The following is an 18005-nucleotide window of genomic DNA, read 5'->3' as shown; positions in this document are numbered from 1 at the left end:
ATTCTCAGGTGTCTAATAAGGTGCTGGTTCTGATCAAAGATGTTTCTTCTTGTGGGATGCTTATTGCACCTTGGTCCTTGAAAGCTTTCTTGTATGATAACGAGAAATCACTCTGCAACCTTGGTGTAATGGAGCATCTCTTCTGCCTGGCTACTTTTTGCTGGTACAAGTCTAGAAACTCTGCCTCATAAACAAAAATGGTTTCATCTGATTAGTATGTTTGAAAGGTATGGCGAGGCTATACCAGAATTCTTCCTGCCATCCCTTGAGTTTCTATTTAACCTTGTTTAATTGTGAAATTAGGCTAAAGAACGAGAATGGTACCTCTGGGTGAAGGTACATACTACAGTGCTGTTCAGTGTTTTACTACTGCATCACAGCATGTGTCCCAAGTTTTGTCCCATTAATACAAAATGTTAATATTGTACCAAAGATGCTAGGAAATCAGACTCAAGTGTTTCTCATTGTTCTCTTTATTTGTTTTTTCCATTTACACTGAAGTTTATACTTTTAACTTGAGGTGCATAAGCTACACTATTTGAAGCCCTAATGTGTTATCTCTGCTAAAGATGTATGACATTTTATGAAGTAATATGTTCTAATAGTCTTGTGTAGATTGCCAAGGCGAACATAGACTTCAGTATGAACTAAGTTGCTAAATTGAAGCACAGGGAAAAGAAAAATCAGTGTTGTCCCAGCCATCCACCTGCATTTTTTGCACAGCCTTCTCTGTAGGAGTCAGGTTAACTGAAGCATGTTAGCTAGCCTGTTGTGAGGTCGTATCTCTAAATTCAGGCCCAGACAAATCTGAATCCCAGTTATGAAGATGGCATTGGAAATGTCTTGGAGAGCAAGGGGGGAGTGTGTGTGAATGCTGTTGAAAATGTGGGTCTTTGTGGGAAGTGGTGAAGGTTAAGAGATACTAAATATTGATTTACTGAGCTCCTTGTCTTCTGTTGTTGGTTAAAATGGGTACCTTCTTCAGTGAGGGGATTTGAAGCCCCATTGAGATATGCAGACTCAGACATGAGAGAATGGAGTATGATATTATTTACATCTGTTTACATCATTTTTTATGCACTTGTATATTCTTTTTTCCACTTAACTTGAGGCTTTGTCAAATGCCTTCTTAGAGAATGTCTTTCAAGCCTTGATTTCCCTTAACCTCCCAGTAAAATGGCAAGTTACACCTTCTTTTGACAGAGCAGCATAAATCACCTCAGGCTCACTCGAAAGGGGGTTGCAGTTACATTGGTGAGTTACGGAGCGTATTGTGCGGGGTTTGTGGTGCGGCAAAGCTGAAAAAACATGGAACATCTCTGAATCACATCTCCGAGATGGTATGCAGTAATTTTTATGTAAGCCAAAGGGCAGTGGTGTGATAGAGGCCATGGTTTTCTCCAGTGAGAGGGCAGTGCTCTCGATGGCGAGGTTAAAATTTTAGAAACACATTAAAGGAAAAGAAAAAAATAGGTGGCTTCATGTGTTCAGAAACTTGGACAGATGAATTGTGAACATACCAAGAAGTGAATTTGGATTCCTGCTGCTTGCTTGATTGGCAGCTCGTTGTAAAAACATACAGCGATACTGTGCTTTGAAAATTCGGTGAGCGAATGCAGGCCACGGCGGAGAGCTCAGTTCAGCTGTTTCTGAAATTACATAGACACCCCTGATTTGTGCCAGTTAGATTGCTGGTTCAAGGCTTTGGTTAATATCAAAAGTAGTGCATATACTTTGATGCTAACATTCTTTAATGTCCCAGTTTACATCTTTGTTTCCGTGATTTTTGAAGATAAGACCCAAAAGAGAGGGAAGTACATAGTTCAGTGCAGCTGACAGTCGTAACCTTGCTGGTCTGGAAAAGATTTCTTTATTTTTTTTCTAGCCTTTAGAAAGGAGTTGCAACAAGCAAGCCCTATATGTTTTCTGCTGTGAGAAGGCTGTGGACTGTCAGTCTTTTCACCATGAAAAACCAGTATTTTCTAATGGGAATATCTTCTTTACAGCTAGCTGTTTTTGATGTTACAATTCTGGTACATTTAAGAAGGCTAGGTGAATTTTACAGGATAAATGTGTTAAATCCCCTGCACGTTTATCTGCCTTAATACAAGTGGTTGTGGCATGGTTGACAACATTGTAACAAGTAACAGCATAAGTACCATAAGTGCCATAGGTTATATAGTTTATCTTTTGCTATTTTTTGCATTTACAAGACTTGTGGTAAAGCTGATCCAAGGAATGTGATTAGCATAAAAGTATTAATGTAAAAGATCTGGCAGCTTGTTGTGGCGTGTATCTGTATTATAGTTCCGAAATGATTGCTATATAAAGGAGAAAAGAAGAAAAAAAAGAATTCTCATTGGTGCCAGAAAGATGGACCTTCTGTCCTGCACTAGGGAAGAAAGAACATGGCCACTATTTGAAAAAAAGCTTCTTCAAATGTTTAACAGTCTGTTCAGGACATTGGTAAATCAAGTCCACTGCTGTTATTTTTTTTTCCAGGAAGCCTATTAAAAACCATCATTTAGAACGTAAAGTAGTTTAGATATGAAGAGGGGGAAGCAGTGTGTTTCGGGTGAGATTGCTCTGATAATGATACAATAGACAGGAGGGCTGGATGGGGTAGACATTGTTAATTCAGGGCATGAACATTTTAGAGGTTGATTGTTTTCTTCCGATTCTATGTGTGTTTTTGTTTCGTTTAGTTGTTTTTTTCCACTGATAATTTTTTCCTTCCCTGCAGAGGGGCGTGGTAAATGGTTGTTAGTCAATAGTTATGCATTTGTGGACAAGTTGTGCAAGTTGTGGACAACCATTTTACGTAACAGAAATGGGAGACGCTGCATTGCGCAGAATTGGAACGTTTAATGTACAGGGTGATTTGCAGGGCAGCTTTGGGCTGACTGTTTGACATATGCTGCCTTCAGATCTAACTGGATATTTCTGTATGTAAATCAAATGGACGTTGAATCCTTCCATCACTTCTGTGCTCATTTTCTATATAAAAAACCTTTTTCTGTAATGAAATCAATTATCAGTATTTTACTGGTTTGGTGAGTGAAGAAGACAAAGTTCTGAGAAGTAGCTTATGGAAGACCAGGGTGAGATTTGAGGAGCAGAAAGATCTCCAAGTCCAGAGTCCACTGTGGATTCTCCCATAACAATTTTACTCATTCTAGAACTTCAGGGTTCAGTCCCTTACGACAACTGCATGTGAAATGCTTGCAGAGGTTGCGTTTTCCTTTAAAAAAAAGGTGATTAATTTTTGTTTTTCAAGAGGAAACACCCTTTCTGACGTGAGCTTTATTTCTTTTTGCCTCACTTTTGTTCAGTGCAACAGCACTGCACCTTTTTATCACACAGAACTTATTAACAGAAATGGACGAAAATTATTTATAGTTTTGATTCTGACATGATGGGAAAAAGTCTGTGGCACACTTAGAAATAGTTAGAATTCTTAGAATTCTCTTCATTTAAGAGACACTCCTATGTTGCTTTTTAAAAGTAGGCTCTTTTCAGTAAAATTTGGTAATTCTCTTCTGTTGTTGGAATACTTTCTGGATTGCAATGGATCCTTCTTTGCTGGCTACAGTTTTGCATTCTTTCTCAGCACACAGAAGTGATTATACTCCCGGGCAGTGTGCAGTGATTTACTTTTTAAAATTATTATTGTTTTTCTTGTTTGTATATAGCCAAGTGAACTTTTCAGGTGATTCCCTTTTCCTTCCCCAAGGTCCTTCCCATACAAATCACGCTTATTTGAATTTTTGGGAGGCTGCAACTTACTTTACTTTTCTATGAAATCAATGTTGCCTGAAAATCTAAGTAGCCAAAAATAATAAGGAAAAAATAATGAAGAAACATTGAAATCTCCTTTTGCCAGATTGTGCATGGCTGAAGCCACCAAAAAATGATCAACAAGTTAAGAATGCTCTTTTTGAGCTACCATGGCTGGTGTAGCAGGAAGAGAGGGTGTTATTCTAATAAAATTGTTCTGACACTTTCTTTCTGAACATATGAATGTTTTTCTAACTTGGCTATCTTTCTGATCTTGGGTGTCCAGTATGTAATGATAAATATATAATATTGCTTAAGACAGCTATAAGCACTTAAGTACCTGCGTCAGGTTGGATTGTTAAAAGGTTGTGGCAATATTACACTGTCTTTTAAAATCTGTTATACAGCAATAAGGTTTGAAAGACAAATGCAGAAGTAGTGAAAAAAATGCAGTCGCAAAGCTGGTTTTGCTCATCCCTAGAACTCAACAGAAAGCATTAACCATTAACTTGTTTTAATCCATACAATGATCTTATTGGTGTGCAGTTCCTCATCGCGTGGGGTTGTGTTGAGAAGCCAGAAAAAGCTGGTGTGTCTCAGCCTTTCTTGCCTCTTCTCAGATGTTGGCGGGTGCAGCCAGAGGCTGGAAAGCCTGGCCAGAAGCGTGTGGTGGAAGTGAAAAATGGGGGAGAGAGGCACTGGCAAGGAGGAACCTGCTGTCCTGGGAAGGGGACACCAGAGGCTAGTGAGCTGTAGTCAGTTATCTTAATTCACCAACTCCATGTGTCACAAGCCTTTTCTCTGAAGCTTTTAAGAGTATTCCTTCCCCCAGGTGAAGGGGAATGGAGATCATGGTATGAAGAATTTATTCCTTCCAGGCTCTCCACTCTCCATTCCTCACATGCACCATCCTTGGAGCCAGTCTGATGCTTGCTTGTGGCTGGCAGTAGTATTTCTGATGAGTGGAATGTGAAGACAGTGACTATGTGAGGTAGTATGGTAGTGTGCACCTCTGCCAGAGCTTGTGCATCTTCCTTAGTGGAGAAACCTGAGAAGAAAGAGAGCAGAGGGGGGAAAAAACAGGTTGGTCTTTGGGAAGGTCAAGCACTTTTAAGGCCTAAGGAGAGGCACCTGAATTTTAACACTTACTGTATGTACTCGGTAGTTAAACAAATGGCACCAGGTTTGGGTTGCTCAGAATACCAAATTCTTTGGAGAGAACGAGTGATGATAAAAGCAATATTTCATTATATCTGTGGATTAGTAGCTCTGCAGTTTTTATCTAATGCACTAATGTCCAGAAGATTATTCAAAACATCCAAATCATTTGGTGTACAAGACTCCAGAGTTTTCTGGGGAGGAATTTCTTTGCTTGAAAACATCCTTCACTGTAAGTGTTGCATTTGTTTTGCAGCATTCTTCTTCTGAATTATTTAGACTACTGACAAGGAATGTGAAAAGTCTAATTTCTGTGCTCAGGTATCCAGCACGCCTGCGTGGACACTTACGCGCAGACATCCATGGATCATGCACAGCCTCATCTGCAATCAGTTGAATTTTATGGAATGTAAGGTGGACCCAAATTTGTGAGTGCATGTAACCACACATGTGTATACATATGTATATACAGAAATATATATACATTTATATCTGCACACACACAAATCATATGGCATTTAAATTTTGCCCCAAGACCCTGATGAGGTAATTGTTCGCAACTGACATTGCAGCCACTGTTATACAGGGCAGAGTAACCCATAACATATTTTTAAACAACTGGTGTGCTTCAGAGGCCAAAGTACAGGGATATAATGGAAACACTGACTCTTACTGCAACTGTGCAAAAGGATGCAGCAATAAAGAAATTTCGCAATGAAATAGGTGATATCTGCCATCTAAACTGAAGGGTTGCCATGGCTCTGGGTTGTTGCAAACCACTTAGCGATTGGCTAATGATTGCATTTAGGAGTTTGAGGACACGGAAGGAAAAAGGGAAGAAATATCAACTCTGTATGCAACACTATTTAGAGTAACTTTTTTCTTTTTTTATTCTGTCAAGGCCAAGGTGTCTGGGCTGCAGATGTTACTAAGGGAGATGGTGCACCAAAGGGTTTATAACTCCTCTTTCACTCTTTTGTGACTTCTAAGCATGGCTAATCAAATTTATATCAGGCTACAAACAGCTTTGTAAAATAGTTTTAAGGCCCAGTGTTGCTGCTGGCTAGGTAGAAAGTGACAGCACAGAGAACATGTCCCCCAGTGTCTCAGTGAAACGAGGCAGTTGCCCTCAGATAGGCATAAAATGCGCTATTAGATAGTTGAGAAATACATTTCCCCCACCACCCCAAGGGAATTTATTGTAGTGCCTTTGATGTAACTAATTAGCCTGCTCGAAGTAAGCAGTGACTAACAGTCTAATAATTGGCTAATGGAAGGAACTTCATAATGTTTTCAAATCAGGATCCTTTTGAGTGTTTTGTAAGAGGCTGAGGAGCCTTTCCCTTCTGAGAAATGGATGCCAGTAGTCAGGTCCTGATGTTGGTAGTCGTCTTTCTCCAAGTTATATTTGAGTCTCCTGGCTCTTTGAAGAGGCTTGATATCGGAGAAGAGCCATAGTCCTGGAGATATTCTGGAAGTGCAAAACTTAAGTTTTAGCTCTGATCAGCAGACTTGAAGCAAATGTTCTAGTTTGCTGGGGCTGCTGCACAGTAATTTGCAGTCTTTGCTGAATTTTGTAAGGCAGAACACTTTTAAAAAGTGGAAATGAAAAAGCAAGACTGTTTCTGCAAGAGATCTTTTTTTTCTCGTGCAAGTTTCCCCATTCTCAAGCAGCAAAATCAAAACATAAAATTTACTATACCAAGAAAGGGAGATGGTTTTGCCTGCCTTCTAGTTCTGCAAATTTAAAAGGAGAAATCACACACTACATGTTAATTTTGCCAATTAATTCTACCTTCAAATGTCTTCTACTTCTGCATTAAAGCTTTCTTTTTTTTTCTTGTCCACTGGAACTACAAAGCACTTTTATTACTGAGAGTCCCTTTCTCATCAAGCTAATGATATAGCATTTCCACATGCTAACAAACACCTTCAATACATTTTCCAGGCACAGACCATTCACGCCCAACAGTTGGAGCATTTCTGATGCTGGATGTGAATCCCTCTTGCTCTACTTGCACTAGTAGTTTCACTGAGTCCCTGGGATTACAGTGTGAGTAAAGCAAGCGGGATTTGAACCTTTTAGGTTCCATGAAGGTAAACTTAAAAGTTCACCACCTACTTGGTACCTTGGTGCAGGGTTTAGTGTTTCTCCTGCAGCAGTCAATGTTGTCACTAACACCGAAGCCAGAGTGCTGGGGGCTGTGCTCATGAGCAGTATTAAGTATCACTGCAACAACCCACTGTCTGCCATGGGAGAAACACATAGCCCTGAACTTGGGAAGGGAGAAAATGGTTTTCAGCTGCTTTGATTTAAGTTGTTTGCTTTTGTTATTTTAAAGCCTGTGTGGAAACAGGCTGCGAGAAGGCTTGTTCAGAAGTGAGGCTCCCACTTGTTTGGAGTCTGACCTTGCGACTTGCTGAGAATTAGTGCCTCCATTAGCGTCTGTGAGACTCGCAGCCCCGCGGGGTGAGGCTGGGCATTGCAGGGGCCCAGGCTTCTCCCATCAGCTGGTTGCTCGTTCAGCTGGGCAGCTTTACGCAAACTTGGCCAACAGGATACCCCAGGAATCTCATTTGCAGGCAGCAACTTCTGTGGCTTGATCCAAGGTCTGTGGATGGCTTGAGCATCAGGTGAGTAACTCCACAGGCACATACCCTTTTTAGTCTTTTTTATTTCTTTTTCTTTTTTTTTTTTTCTTCCCCATGTCCTGTGTGATCACCAAAATGTAGGATAAGATGCAAGGCAGCCCAGCCCTACCTTCTACCCTCCTTGTCTGCCTTCTGAAGGGGAAAGTCCCAGGGCTGACAAGGAGTTTTCCACAGTACCCTGTGCCTTTGTGTCTAGGTAGCTGTGTCTGCAGCTATCTCTTGTGTTCCCCTGTTCCCCATGTAGGACTTTTTTTTAGTGTAAATGTAGGTCCGATTCTGGGGTCTGTAGATGCAAGCTCCCAGTTAAATCTGGTAAGTGTTTACTTGTATGAAACTTTAAAGGTTGTTTTATTTTACATTATTTCATATGTCTGTATAATTAGAGCCACTCGGTTTTAGTTGGGAGCAGCTGAGGAGGCACCAAGCAGTGTAAATTCCTCTGGAGAATGAAGAAATTGAGGTGAAAACAAAGCTGCTAAGAAGGTTCTCTGATCTAGATGTCTGAAAATGTTTACCTGAACTTTAAGCTGCTTTGTACCATTAGCAGGTTCCCCAGCAGTCTTGGGAAAGCGTTACGTGCATAGCTGGAAAAGGCTGCGAGCCGTGTTCTGCTGATAGCAAAGCATCTCTGGCTTAGCATTGGAGCAGTGTGAGCTCCATATAGGCCCAGTCTTGTCTCCTCCAAGTTGATGGGAGCTCTGTTGTTGGCCCAGAGGGGAGTGCAGGATCAGGTTCCGTTTCGAAAGTCGTAGAAACTGCATTGATGCACTGTGTTCTGGCTTCCTCTGTACTTCCAAAAAAAAAAAAGAAGGGCTGAATTGAGTTGTACTGTAGGTGCAGCAAAAACGAACATATGTCTTATTTGTAGAAAATAACGGGGAGGGGGAGGTGGAGTATTATGTAGGTAATGTTGGGACTGGGTCCTCTTTCTGCCTTGTTGATAAATCGTTTTTCTTTCAGCAAAAGTTAAAGATGACAAACAAAAGAATATGGCATTTCTCAAAACAAACAAACAAAAAACTAGAAAAGAGCTGTGTATTCATATTCCAAAGGTCACAAATCAGTTCCTGGAAAATACTATACATATGGTAATGGGAAAATAACTAAGTTGAAAATCCATTACAAACCAAAGTATAAATCTATACATTTTCAGCGGTGAGCTCAGATAATGTATGCTATTTATAAGCACAAAAGTCTTGTATAAGGTATGCTTAAGCATTGCAAATAAAGTGAGCGCCGTACTTGTTATCTAACAGATTTTGTAGCCTCTTGTAGGGTTGGAGTCTATTTTTAAAACCAATTATGAGCATTGTGCTTCATATCTATGTTAGTGTTTCCATAGCATGTGCTTCATGTTCAGTTGCTCCAAATGCAGAAAAATAACAAATTTGGGACCACGAGTGCTCAACTTAAGCTACTATACCTACCCAAAACACAACGTTGGTTACAACATGTACTGTTTTTAAAGGCAGGTGAAATCCTACAGACTTATTCCCTCCTGCTTTGCACTTAAGGTGGCCAGAGAGTAGTGATCAGCATGTGTATGCAAGGCGGCACAGATACACACGTCCTAATGAGCCTGGCAATTACTCTATTGCACCATTTCAAGGAAGAAAATATTAAGTGTCAAAAACTTAGACCTCTTAAACGTGAGGGAAATTGCTTTCTTACTTAGGTATCTATTCTATTAAGAACCTTAAGTAGTCAATCTTTTTTACACTGCTTCCCCCAGTCCCCCCACTCCTTCTGGCTCACAGCAACCTAAAATGCTACTTTTCTGGGAAAGACTGATATTCTGACTTCAGTTTTGTAATTTAATGATGGAGAGTTTCCTTAGTAAACCAAATTTAGAGTACTAGAATGCTTATCTTATATCCAGACCTTGAACATAAAAGGCATTTTATACCAGCAATTGTTCATTTAATGAGCAATTGCAGAGTGCAGGACGGTTAAGGGATTGAGCTATATGCACCATTATTGCAAGAAGTATTCCGAAATACCAGAAATAGGACGTAAGCTCTGATCAGGGGGACTGTGAGCACAATTACCTTCTTTTCAAATCCTTCTGTGACACTGCGGGAGGAAAAAGGACTTTGAAACTTGAAAGGAAAGAGCTTGCTTTCAACCTCAAAAGCTAGGAGGAAAGGGCTCTGAAATTTGCTCAGTATTCCCAATTCACCATTAGCCTGTTTCTTCCTTTAGCCTCAAGGCATTCTCCGCTTTTTGAAAAGATGTTAAGAAATTCAGTCACAATAGAGAGCCTAGTTTTGAACATGTTTCACTCGGTCCATTGAGGTCTGGTCTTCAGCCTTTGTGTGGGGTGAATTGAGCTGAGCAGCAAGCTGGTTGGGGAGAGGTGAATGAGCAGTCTCTGTGCAGTCACAAATTCTGGCAAAGAAAAGATTACCCTTTCCTTTATTTTACAATATGCATTCCTGTACAATCCTGCTAGTGGCAATACGCGGAGCCGAGCTTGTGCTTAGGTCAATATGGAGCACTTGGTTTACAGCAACTCTTGTTAAGTTTGTCTTGTAATTGAAGCTGCTGTTGACCTTGCTTGGAGACCATTTGTAAAACCGTTTATTTAGCATAAACTGAAATAATAAACCCTCCTTCTCTTAGGCCGATTGTGATAGGGTGACATTAGTTTGATTTAATGATTAGCCGCCTGACCCCTCAGCTAGAGAGAGCCGCTTGAATAGGGAGAGTTCACTAGGAAGCACACAGGAAGAATACTAATGAGCTTGTTAAATTTAGCATGGCACCAACCACTTTTAATTCCTCTAATGGGAGAAGCACTGCCTCTCGGAGAGAGGGAGGGAGAGGGGGGAAAGAGGAGAGAGAGGAAAAGAGAGAGAGGAATGCCCACGTCCCGGTAGCCAGAGAATTTTGGTCAAGAGAAGAGCTTGGAGGGAGCATCAGCCAGGGTCTCTCGGACTGAGTTGTAAGTACCTTGTCTCTTCTCTTCCCCAGCCCAAGTGTGTCGGCAGATCGCTCGTGAGACAGTAACGCTCTCCGCAAGTTGCGTGCAGAAATGTGGCCATGAAACTTAATATGTAAACAGATTTAACTGGACCGGTATTGTCTCCTTTAAGCAGGGGTCTCTCTGAAGCGTGTTGAGACTGATTTTTAGCGTGGTGTATCAACAGATTTCAACTTTTTCTTAGTTGCTGACTTCAGGAGGTTTAAAGTAAAAAAAGCTTCTACTTTGTCTTGGTCTACAATTAGAAAAGGCAAAAAAAGTTCAATGGGGAAAGCAAGTTTAATGGATTTTTGCATTAGCTTGTGGGTTGTCCTGTTTTTTAATTTTCTGAGTAAATTAGCTGAGTGATTAAAAGTGCGTTTATTCAGGCATGCTATCCAGTGTTTTTTGAAAAAGCTTGTTGATTAAATTAGGTGCTCTTTGGTGCTCAGCACTTCTAATCAAAACTGCTTCTGATCAGAACAGCAGGACTAAATCAGGAATTTCTCTGTGAATGGGAGAACCCTGGATTAATGTGATCATTCCAGGCTGGGCACTTGTAACACATGTCTCCGGCTTCTGGCTTGTTAAGACAGAGTAGGGTATATGTGAAGAAAGAGAAGCTTATGCAGATTGGTCTTGGGGCCTGGTTACTTTTTTCTTTTTTCTTCTTATTTAATCCCTCTGTTTTACACCCACAAAAGGTGGGCTGAATTATGCCAGAGTCAGTAGGGTCCCACTAGTGGGAAACAGGTGGAGATGAGGGAGGATCAGTCCCTTTAACTCTGGCATTCATCTCTCTGCAAGATTTTAGTAAATCAGATGTTTCTTTTGCCCCCAAAGTAGCTACTTCTAGAACGTGAGCAGAGCAGCAACAGTTGTCACGCTATTTGTCTATAAACCCCTTTGGCAGATGCTGCGGGAGCGGTGGGCTGTTTGCTTACATTTTCTCTATGGAGTCCCACTTGTTGCCATGGTGGACAGAACGTTCCTGTCAATAATTTGGCCTGGCGCAGCTTGCCTGCACTTACTTTTAAAACTTTATTGAAAGGTTCAGCTGAAACAGAACAAGATCAGGCAGCTTTTGCTTTTTGGCGCGCTTGCCTGCCGTTGCGGGAGCCGGCAGGGTTGTTGCAAGAGGAGTTTCCCTGCTCGGCGCCCGGGATGCTCCTGCAAAAACCACTCGCCTCTTCGTGTCCTGGAGCGCGGGTGCTGTCAAGTTTCTCATCTGCCCCTCATCTAAAGCAGCTCAGTGGTGCGGAGCGTGGAGTGAACGCTTAGCGAGATGTTTGGCCGGTGAATATGCCTTATTATTGCAACAATGCCATCATGTTTGCTTGAAAAAAAAATACTACTAGAGGAAATTTTACATGGCAGACAGCACACAGAAATGTTTGACTTCTGACAGCACACAGCAGTAATTTCATAATGGGGAGAGACGATGGTTGGTGCAGAAGGGAAAATACTGCTTTTCTTGTTTTCTTCCCCCCCCCGCCCCCGCCTTGAAAAAACCAACAGCAAAAAGAAAGCTTATTAAAACAAAACACATTTTTCTTTAAGTTTCAAAGTTACTGAAAGCAGGTTTTGAATTTCGTTCGGCAATTTGGAAAATCAGCTTGTTCCTTAGCAGTCACTGGTACCTTGATTCATGACACATGCATGTTTTGAGAAGGAAAGAATAAAAGTGGAGCCTGCAGACAGATGTCAGCTTCTTGTTGTATCCCAGGATGGCAGTTTTAACAAATATTATCTTTATATGGAAGAGTGAAAGAACTGAAATACTATCTGATCCTCGGATTGATTATACAGCCCCACAAATCACTCCAGCTTGCTTCCTTCTGTACTGTGGTAGCACAGGTTAGCTTGCTCTACTTAAGGGTCTGTCAGGATTTTAAATGGAGTGTAATCCCCTATTTTTACAAGAGTTTACATCTCATCAGTGAAAGTTCACTCTCGGTTGAAATTTAACATGAAAGAGTCCGCCTAGAGAGAAATGTGATGGAAAATATGACTTTGGTGTGATTTATTTTTTTATTTTTTAGTTATACGAGCAGCTTTCTAAAAACCTCATATAAGTCTTAAAGTTTTAGACTCCCTTTTGCAGTTCTCTAACTAAAACCAGCTTCGGTGTAAAAAGTTGAAACCTTAAACCCTGCTAATCCAGAGCAGGGACCGTTGCCTGTGCATATTAATAAAAAGTAGAAAAGGGCAAAGGGTTTAAACTCTGCAGTGTGGTTGTCCGTTTCCATTAACTCTTTCTCCTCAGACCCATTCCTGGAAATGCTCTGTATGGAGAATTACTGCTGCCTGTAAAAAGAATTCAGTCCCTGGAAGATGCTGATAATTCAGCAGACCCCAGTTGCTGTAGTACTTGGGGACAGAAAAATAATTTAAGTGCTCAATAGGCTATGCTGCTGGGTTTTCTTGTTCTGGCTGCTTGGGGGTAGAAGGGGCAGGGAGAAGCCTGGCGAGCACTGCATTCAAAGTAATGGTGTAGCTAGTTTATGCGTATAATGGCCAAAATGCAGCTCTAGGTATCTATACGTGTGCAGTCTGTTTGTAATATAATTCATATGAAGGCAAATGGCTGGAGTTATGCTGGTGTCAGGCTTGGTGAAAGTGGTCTCCTTGTGAATTGCTGGCTGCTGCTTTTGCTGTGTGAATGAGTACACTGTAGCAAGGTACAAGCATAAATTTAGCTCTCACCTCAAATCTCTGACAACTGAAGTGCAATCTTGGCACTGGCATCAACGATCCTTCCTTGCATGTGGGTCGTAGAGTAAGTGTACCTTAGTTTTATTTCCTAGGGGTGTTTTCATTTCCTTTCTAGTTCCTTTTATTTTGTGCCTGGTGTTTAATAATCTGAGGTCCCTCATGTACTTTTAGAACTGCTGCTCATCCTCTGGAGCTAAGCGTATTTGTCAGTATTTCTTCAAGGTGTATTGGTGTACACTTGCATGTGCAGTGATTTGGTTGAACTTGATTGAACAAGGCTGTACCTGGAGCCATGGGTATTGGCCAAGGATTATAGGCAGCAGTCATGCTGGCTGTACATACAGAGAAACATCTCTGTATTCTAAAGCAATAACGAGACTTAGGGAGATCATTTAGAGACAAGACTGGTCCAGCTAACAAAACCCCTCCACTGCATGGCATGTGTGAAGTGTACCCTGGAAAATGCACCTGGCTTTTGAGGAACAGAACCATTTGGTCTGGTTTTCAAAGGGTGCTCGTGGTCCCCAGGATGTTAAAATTCACGTGAGAGCAGAGTGTTGATTCAGCACCTGGTCAGGACACTGTCTGCAAGGGAGGCTGGTGGAGCCATCATCAGGAGGACCTTCTCCCCACACAAGGGTTGCCACAGCCCTAGAGCCTTACTCCAGACTAGGGCTTGAGTTTGACCCCCCTCATTTTTATTTTTCTTTTCCCCCCCATGATCATTAAAAATTTGTGGGTTTGTGTGGATATGGGAAAAAGAGGGGGACCATGCTTCCACCATTCTGCCCACACATCCGTGTGGCATCATAGAATCATAGGATATCCTGAGTTGGAAGGGAACCACAAGGATCATTGGGTCCAACTCCTGTCCCTGCACAGGACAACCCCACAGTTCACACCGTGTGTCTGAGGGCCTTGTCCAGTCTCTTCTTGAACACTGTCAGGCTTGGGGCCGTGACACCTCTCTGGGGAGCCTGTTCCAGTGCTCCACCACCCTCTGGGGGAAGAACCTTTTCCTAATGGTGACACTATTAGAGCAGGTGGCCTCCCTTGTGCCTGCCTGATGCTGCTGGTGCTGTATCTTGAGTAATTTTACCCATTTTATGGTTGCCCACCTTACTTCAGATCGCTAACGAGCCTCCTGCAAGGCTCCAGCCTCTCACTCAAGCAAAACTCCAGGGACCAGAGCCGGGCTGCAGAGCAGCAGTGGGTGGCTGGGTTTGATTTAGGCCCAGCCGGCGGGGTTCATCTTCTCTTTGTGACAAATTGTTTTTTTGTCTTGCCATCAGGCAGCCCAAACTCACAGTCTCCTTGTCCCGGAGGCAAGAAAACAGCAAGCCAGTGTCTGTTCTTGCACGATTGATAGCCCTGCTGGTAGGAGCATCAGCGCATGGGTGACGGTGATCTACCGCTCTGCAGCCACACGCTCTGAGTGGCCGGGCTGCCCCAGACCATCTCTCACAGCCACACGTGCACCTACTGTCACCAACTTACACCATGAGGAGGAGGACGTGGGGGGGAGAGAACTTTTCTTTATTGTATTTGCTATAAATGGGCTGAAAGTGTGTCTCTCTCTCTTTCTCCTTCCCTTCTCTCTTTCTTCTCCCTCGTTTTTTTGTAGAGGATGAAAGTCCTGGGCAGACCTATCACAGAGAGAGACGGAACGCGATCACAATGCAGCCGCAGGGTGGGCAAGGCCTCGGCAAGATCAGTGAAGAGCCTTCCACGTCAAGCGAGGAAAGGGCCTCATTAATCAAGAAGGAGATCCATGGATCTATATCGCACCTTCCCGAACCTTCTGTACCTTACCGCGGGACACTCTTTACCATGGATCCCCGAAACGGTTACATGGACCCTCATTACCGTAAGTATTGACCACCAGCTCATTTTGGGGTGCGAAGTTGGAAAGCTGTCAAGGCTGTCAAATGTAATGCAATTTTATTTGCCGCCTTGCATTGTCCCCAGGGAGAGCTGCTTTGTCTGGGCGGGGGTTGAGGTAATACAATCTTTTTTCTGAAGTTAAAAAGCAAGGAGCAGTTGCAATGCAGCTCAAAATCGTCACAGGCCTCTGCAAAGCAACTTCCACAGGACATCTCATCTGTTGCTAATCCTCCCCAGCCATCCAGGGTTGCGTTTGCTCCACCTCCTTAGTACATGGAGAAAAAAAGCCTCATTAAAGAGAGCACAGAAGGAAAATGAAACAGGCCTTAAAATCCATCTTTTAAAACAAAGTTAAAGTATAGTATTAAGAGGAAGAAGGACTGTGCCTTGTACAATGCGAATTTGCTGAGGGGGGTGGGATTGGAAGGTTTATAGCTGTGCGGTGTTTTGTTTCTTTTTTTCTGTTTTTTTGTTTGGTTGGGTTTTGTTTTGGAGGTTTTTTAGGGATTCATGTGTGTATTTCAGTATGTGGGATGATGGAGTGGTTTTGCAATTTTCTTCCCCAGCTACAGTTCCCTGAAGTTGTAAGGGGGGGAAAAAGGCAAATGGTTTCAACTTCTGACTTCCTGCTCAGGCATTAATAAAAAAGTAAGAAATTAACTGACACTTGAACACAGATGTGGAATGGATTTCTCCACAGGCAAAATATGAGGGGGTTAAGCAATTTTTTTTCATCTGCTTCTAGTTTACAAAAAAAGAAAGAGAAAAAAAAATCATTTAGTTGTGTAGTAATGAAGTACATCTTGAGGTGTCAAGGCTTGTGCCTTTTGATTATAGATTTATCACCCAGTCAGGATACAGATTTGCCATTTAACCTTCCAGTCTCCAGTTCCAGATGATAGGCTTAAGACTCACAAAGAGGGGCCAGTCTGCGTTGGTTTTATTTTTTTCTTTCCCCCCACATCATTCAGAAATTTTAGTGTTTTAAGGCAAAAGGTCATTAGCCAGATGACTGATTAGTGAGGACAGCTGATTAGTGCATGGTTTTTTGTTAAAGAAAGTGCCAGGGATAAAAGCTAATTTTATCCCTTCATTAGTTGGGCTAGCAGCGAAGGGGAATGTTCACTCATCAGGGTGCAGATCAAAGTATGTCTCACACAACCTTAAGTCTCACCAATCTCCTTTTTAAAACAAAGTAAGAGCCTAATTGTTAAGAAGGATGGGAGGTGTTATGAGAAAGCGAACACTTGTTGTCCTTATAGTTTACATCAGTATTTAGGGGAAAAGTTTGCAGGTAAGCTTTTGAGCTTTCTTCCAGCGTAGGCAGTCTGCTTCTTTACACCCTCCTCCTTCTCCTCCTCCTTTCTTGCACAGCCCAGCTCAAACCCTCTGGGGGAGTTACTCATCATTCTGCTGAGGAGGACGTGCTGCAGCACACCAGCAGCAGACCTTTCTGCTGGAGAGGCATGAATGTGCAGAGCAAACAGCCACTCACCAGCAGCGGCGCGTAGAAATTCTAGCTTGAGGCTTGGAGGCACCGTTTGTAGCTTACGGTTTGTTAATGCAACCCCCGAATCACACTTTAAAAAAAAAAAAAAAAAAAAATCTTGCTGGGGGAGCAAAATAGCTTCTCTGATTGTAGACGTTACAGCTGGGGAGAGATGAAATGTGTGACAAAAACAACCCCTCAAAAAACTAACAAACCTTATGGTGAATTTAGTGGTGATGATTGCCTTTTTGACTATCTGACTAGCTGCCAGCTCACTCCTTAAATCTAGTTCAAAGTGTTATTGATACTACTGAAGATTCAGACTGAAGAAAATGGGCCAGCCAGTTGGAATGAGTCTGGGTGGTTTGCCTTTGGTTTATTTTATTTTATTGAATTTGCCTTTTGATGAGAGTTCTCCAGATTTAATTAAGCTGCTACGTCTGTATTATGCTAGCTAGTTACGATGTGTAAGCTACTAGAAAAACATTGATGTCAGAAGTTGAGAGAACAGCAGAAGTTATCCAGCATGTAACAGTGGAGAAACAGGAGATGAGTTAATTTTAAATGAGCAACAAGATCTTAAAGCAGAAGTCTAAGTCAGAAAACATCAGACGGACAGACCTGCTTCAGCGCTGCTGTAGGAAGTTGTACATTTGTACTTACTGATTTATAAAATCCCTCAAGCTATTAGTGTCATATAAAGAGACATCATGCTTTTATTTACCTTTAATAGATGTGATACAGAAGGACAGCTGAAGACACGTATGTCTAGTTAGATTTATAGGAAAGCAGACAGGCTTACTGAAATTTTCATAGTAGTTGTATCATTTATATGTCTAAGACATGCTTTCATCAAAGCGGTGACTGTATTCAGACTGACACTTATAGTGGTCCATATGAAGAAGGCTGAATAATGTAAACACCCTCCTGTCCCATTGTAGGAACAGGTGAAGAACCAACCAGCGAGGCTGTTGTTCCCTTCCTTAGTTTCTTGCCAGTTTTGCTGTGCATATGGATAGAAAATACTTTTTAAATTCAGCATAGTTGGGTATGTAAACACTCACAGTAATTCCTTAGTTTCCCTGTGGCTGGAAAATATAGACTTTTCAAGATGCCTAATTTGTGCTTCTATTTATACCCACTTTGTATTTAAAAGTGTGGGCAGGCTTCCTGTAACACAGGAAAAGGGAAAATAACTTTTTGAAGAAGGACATCTGTATATTTTTATGGCAAGAAAAGAAAAAGAACGTTTAAGTCAATTGTGTGCGGAATTCATGTCCCTTCCAGGAGCTGCACTTATTAGAAACAACTTGAATGCTTAGCATTTCGACATGTAAATGTGCGTGTGTCTGTGGATGCGCTTTGCAG

At 41.9% G+C, this 18005-nt stretch overlaps 1 protein-coding gene across 8 annotated transcripts in view; it reads left to right on the top strand.

Moving 5' to 3' along the window:
* The window catches only part of GLI3 (GLI family zinc finger 3), a 214224-nt gene that overhangs the window by 52225 nt on the left and 143994 nt on the right, over window positions 1–18005 (top strand). For 6 of the 8 annotated variants that reach the window (XM_065830829.2, XM_065830828.2, XM_071804772.1 and 3 more), the window contains one exon: window positions 14889–15131. The exons of 1 other annotated variant lie outside the window; for it this stretch is intronic. In XM_065830829.2, the coding sequence (XP_065686901.1) occupies window positions 14889–15131 (243 nt within the window). Of the gene's footprint in view, window positions 1–10426; window positions 10532–14888; window positions 15132–18005 lie in introns of those variants that run through there. One more of the 8 variants, XM_065830830.2, reaches the window with a different exon arrangement.

The sequence above is a fragment of the Patagioenas fasciata genome, chromosome 2 (genome assembly GCF_037038585.1).
Source record: "Patagioenas fasciata isolate bPatFas1 chromosome 2, bPatFas1.hap1, whole genome shotgun sequence".
Lineage (NCBI taxonomy): Eukaryota > Metazoa > Chordata > Aves > Columbiformes > Columbidae > Patagioenas > Patagioenas fasciata.
The sequence above is the reverse complement of the archived record's forward strand: the minus strand, read 5'-3'. Positions and strand labels throughout refer to the sequence as shown.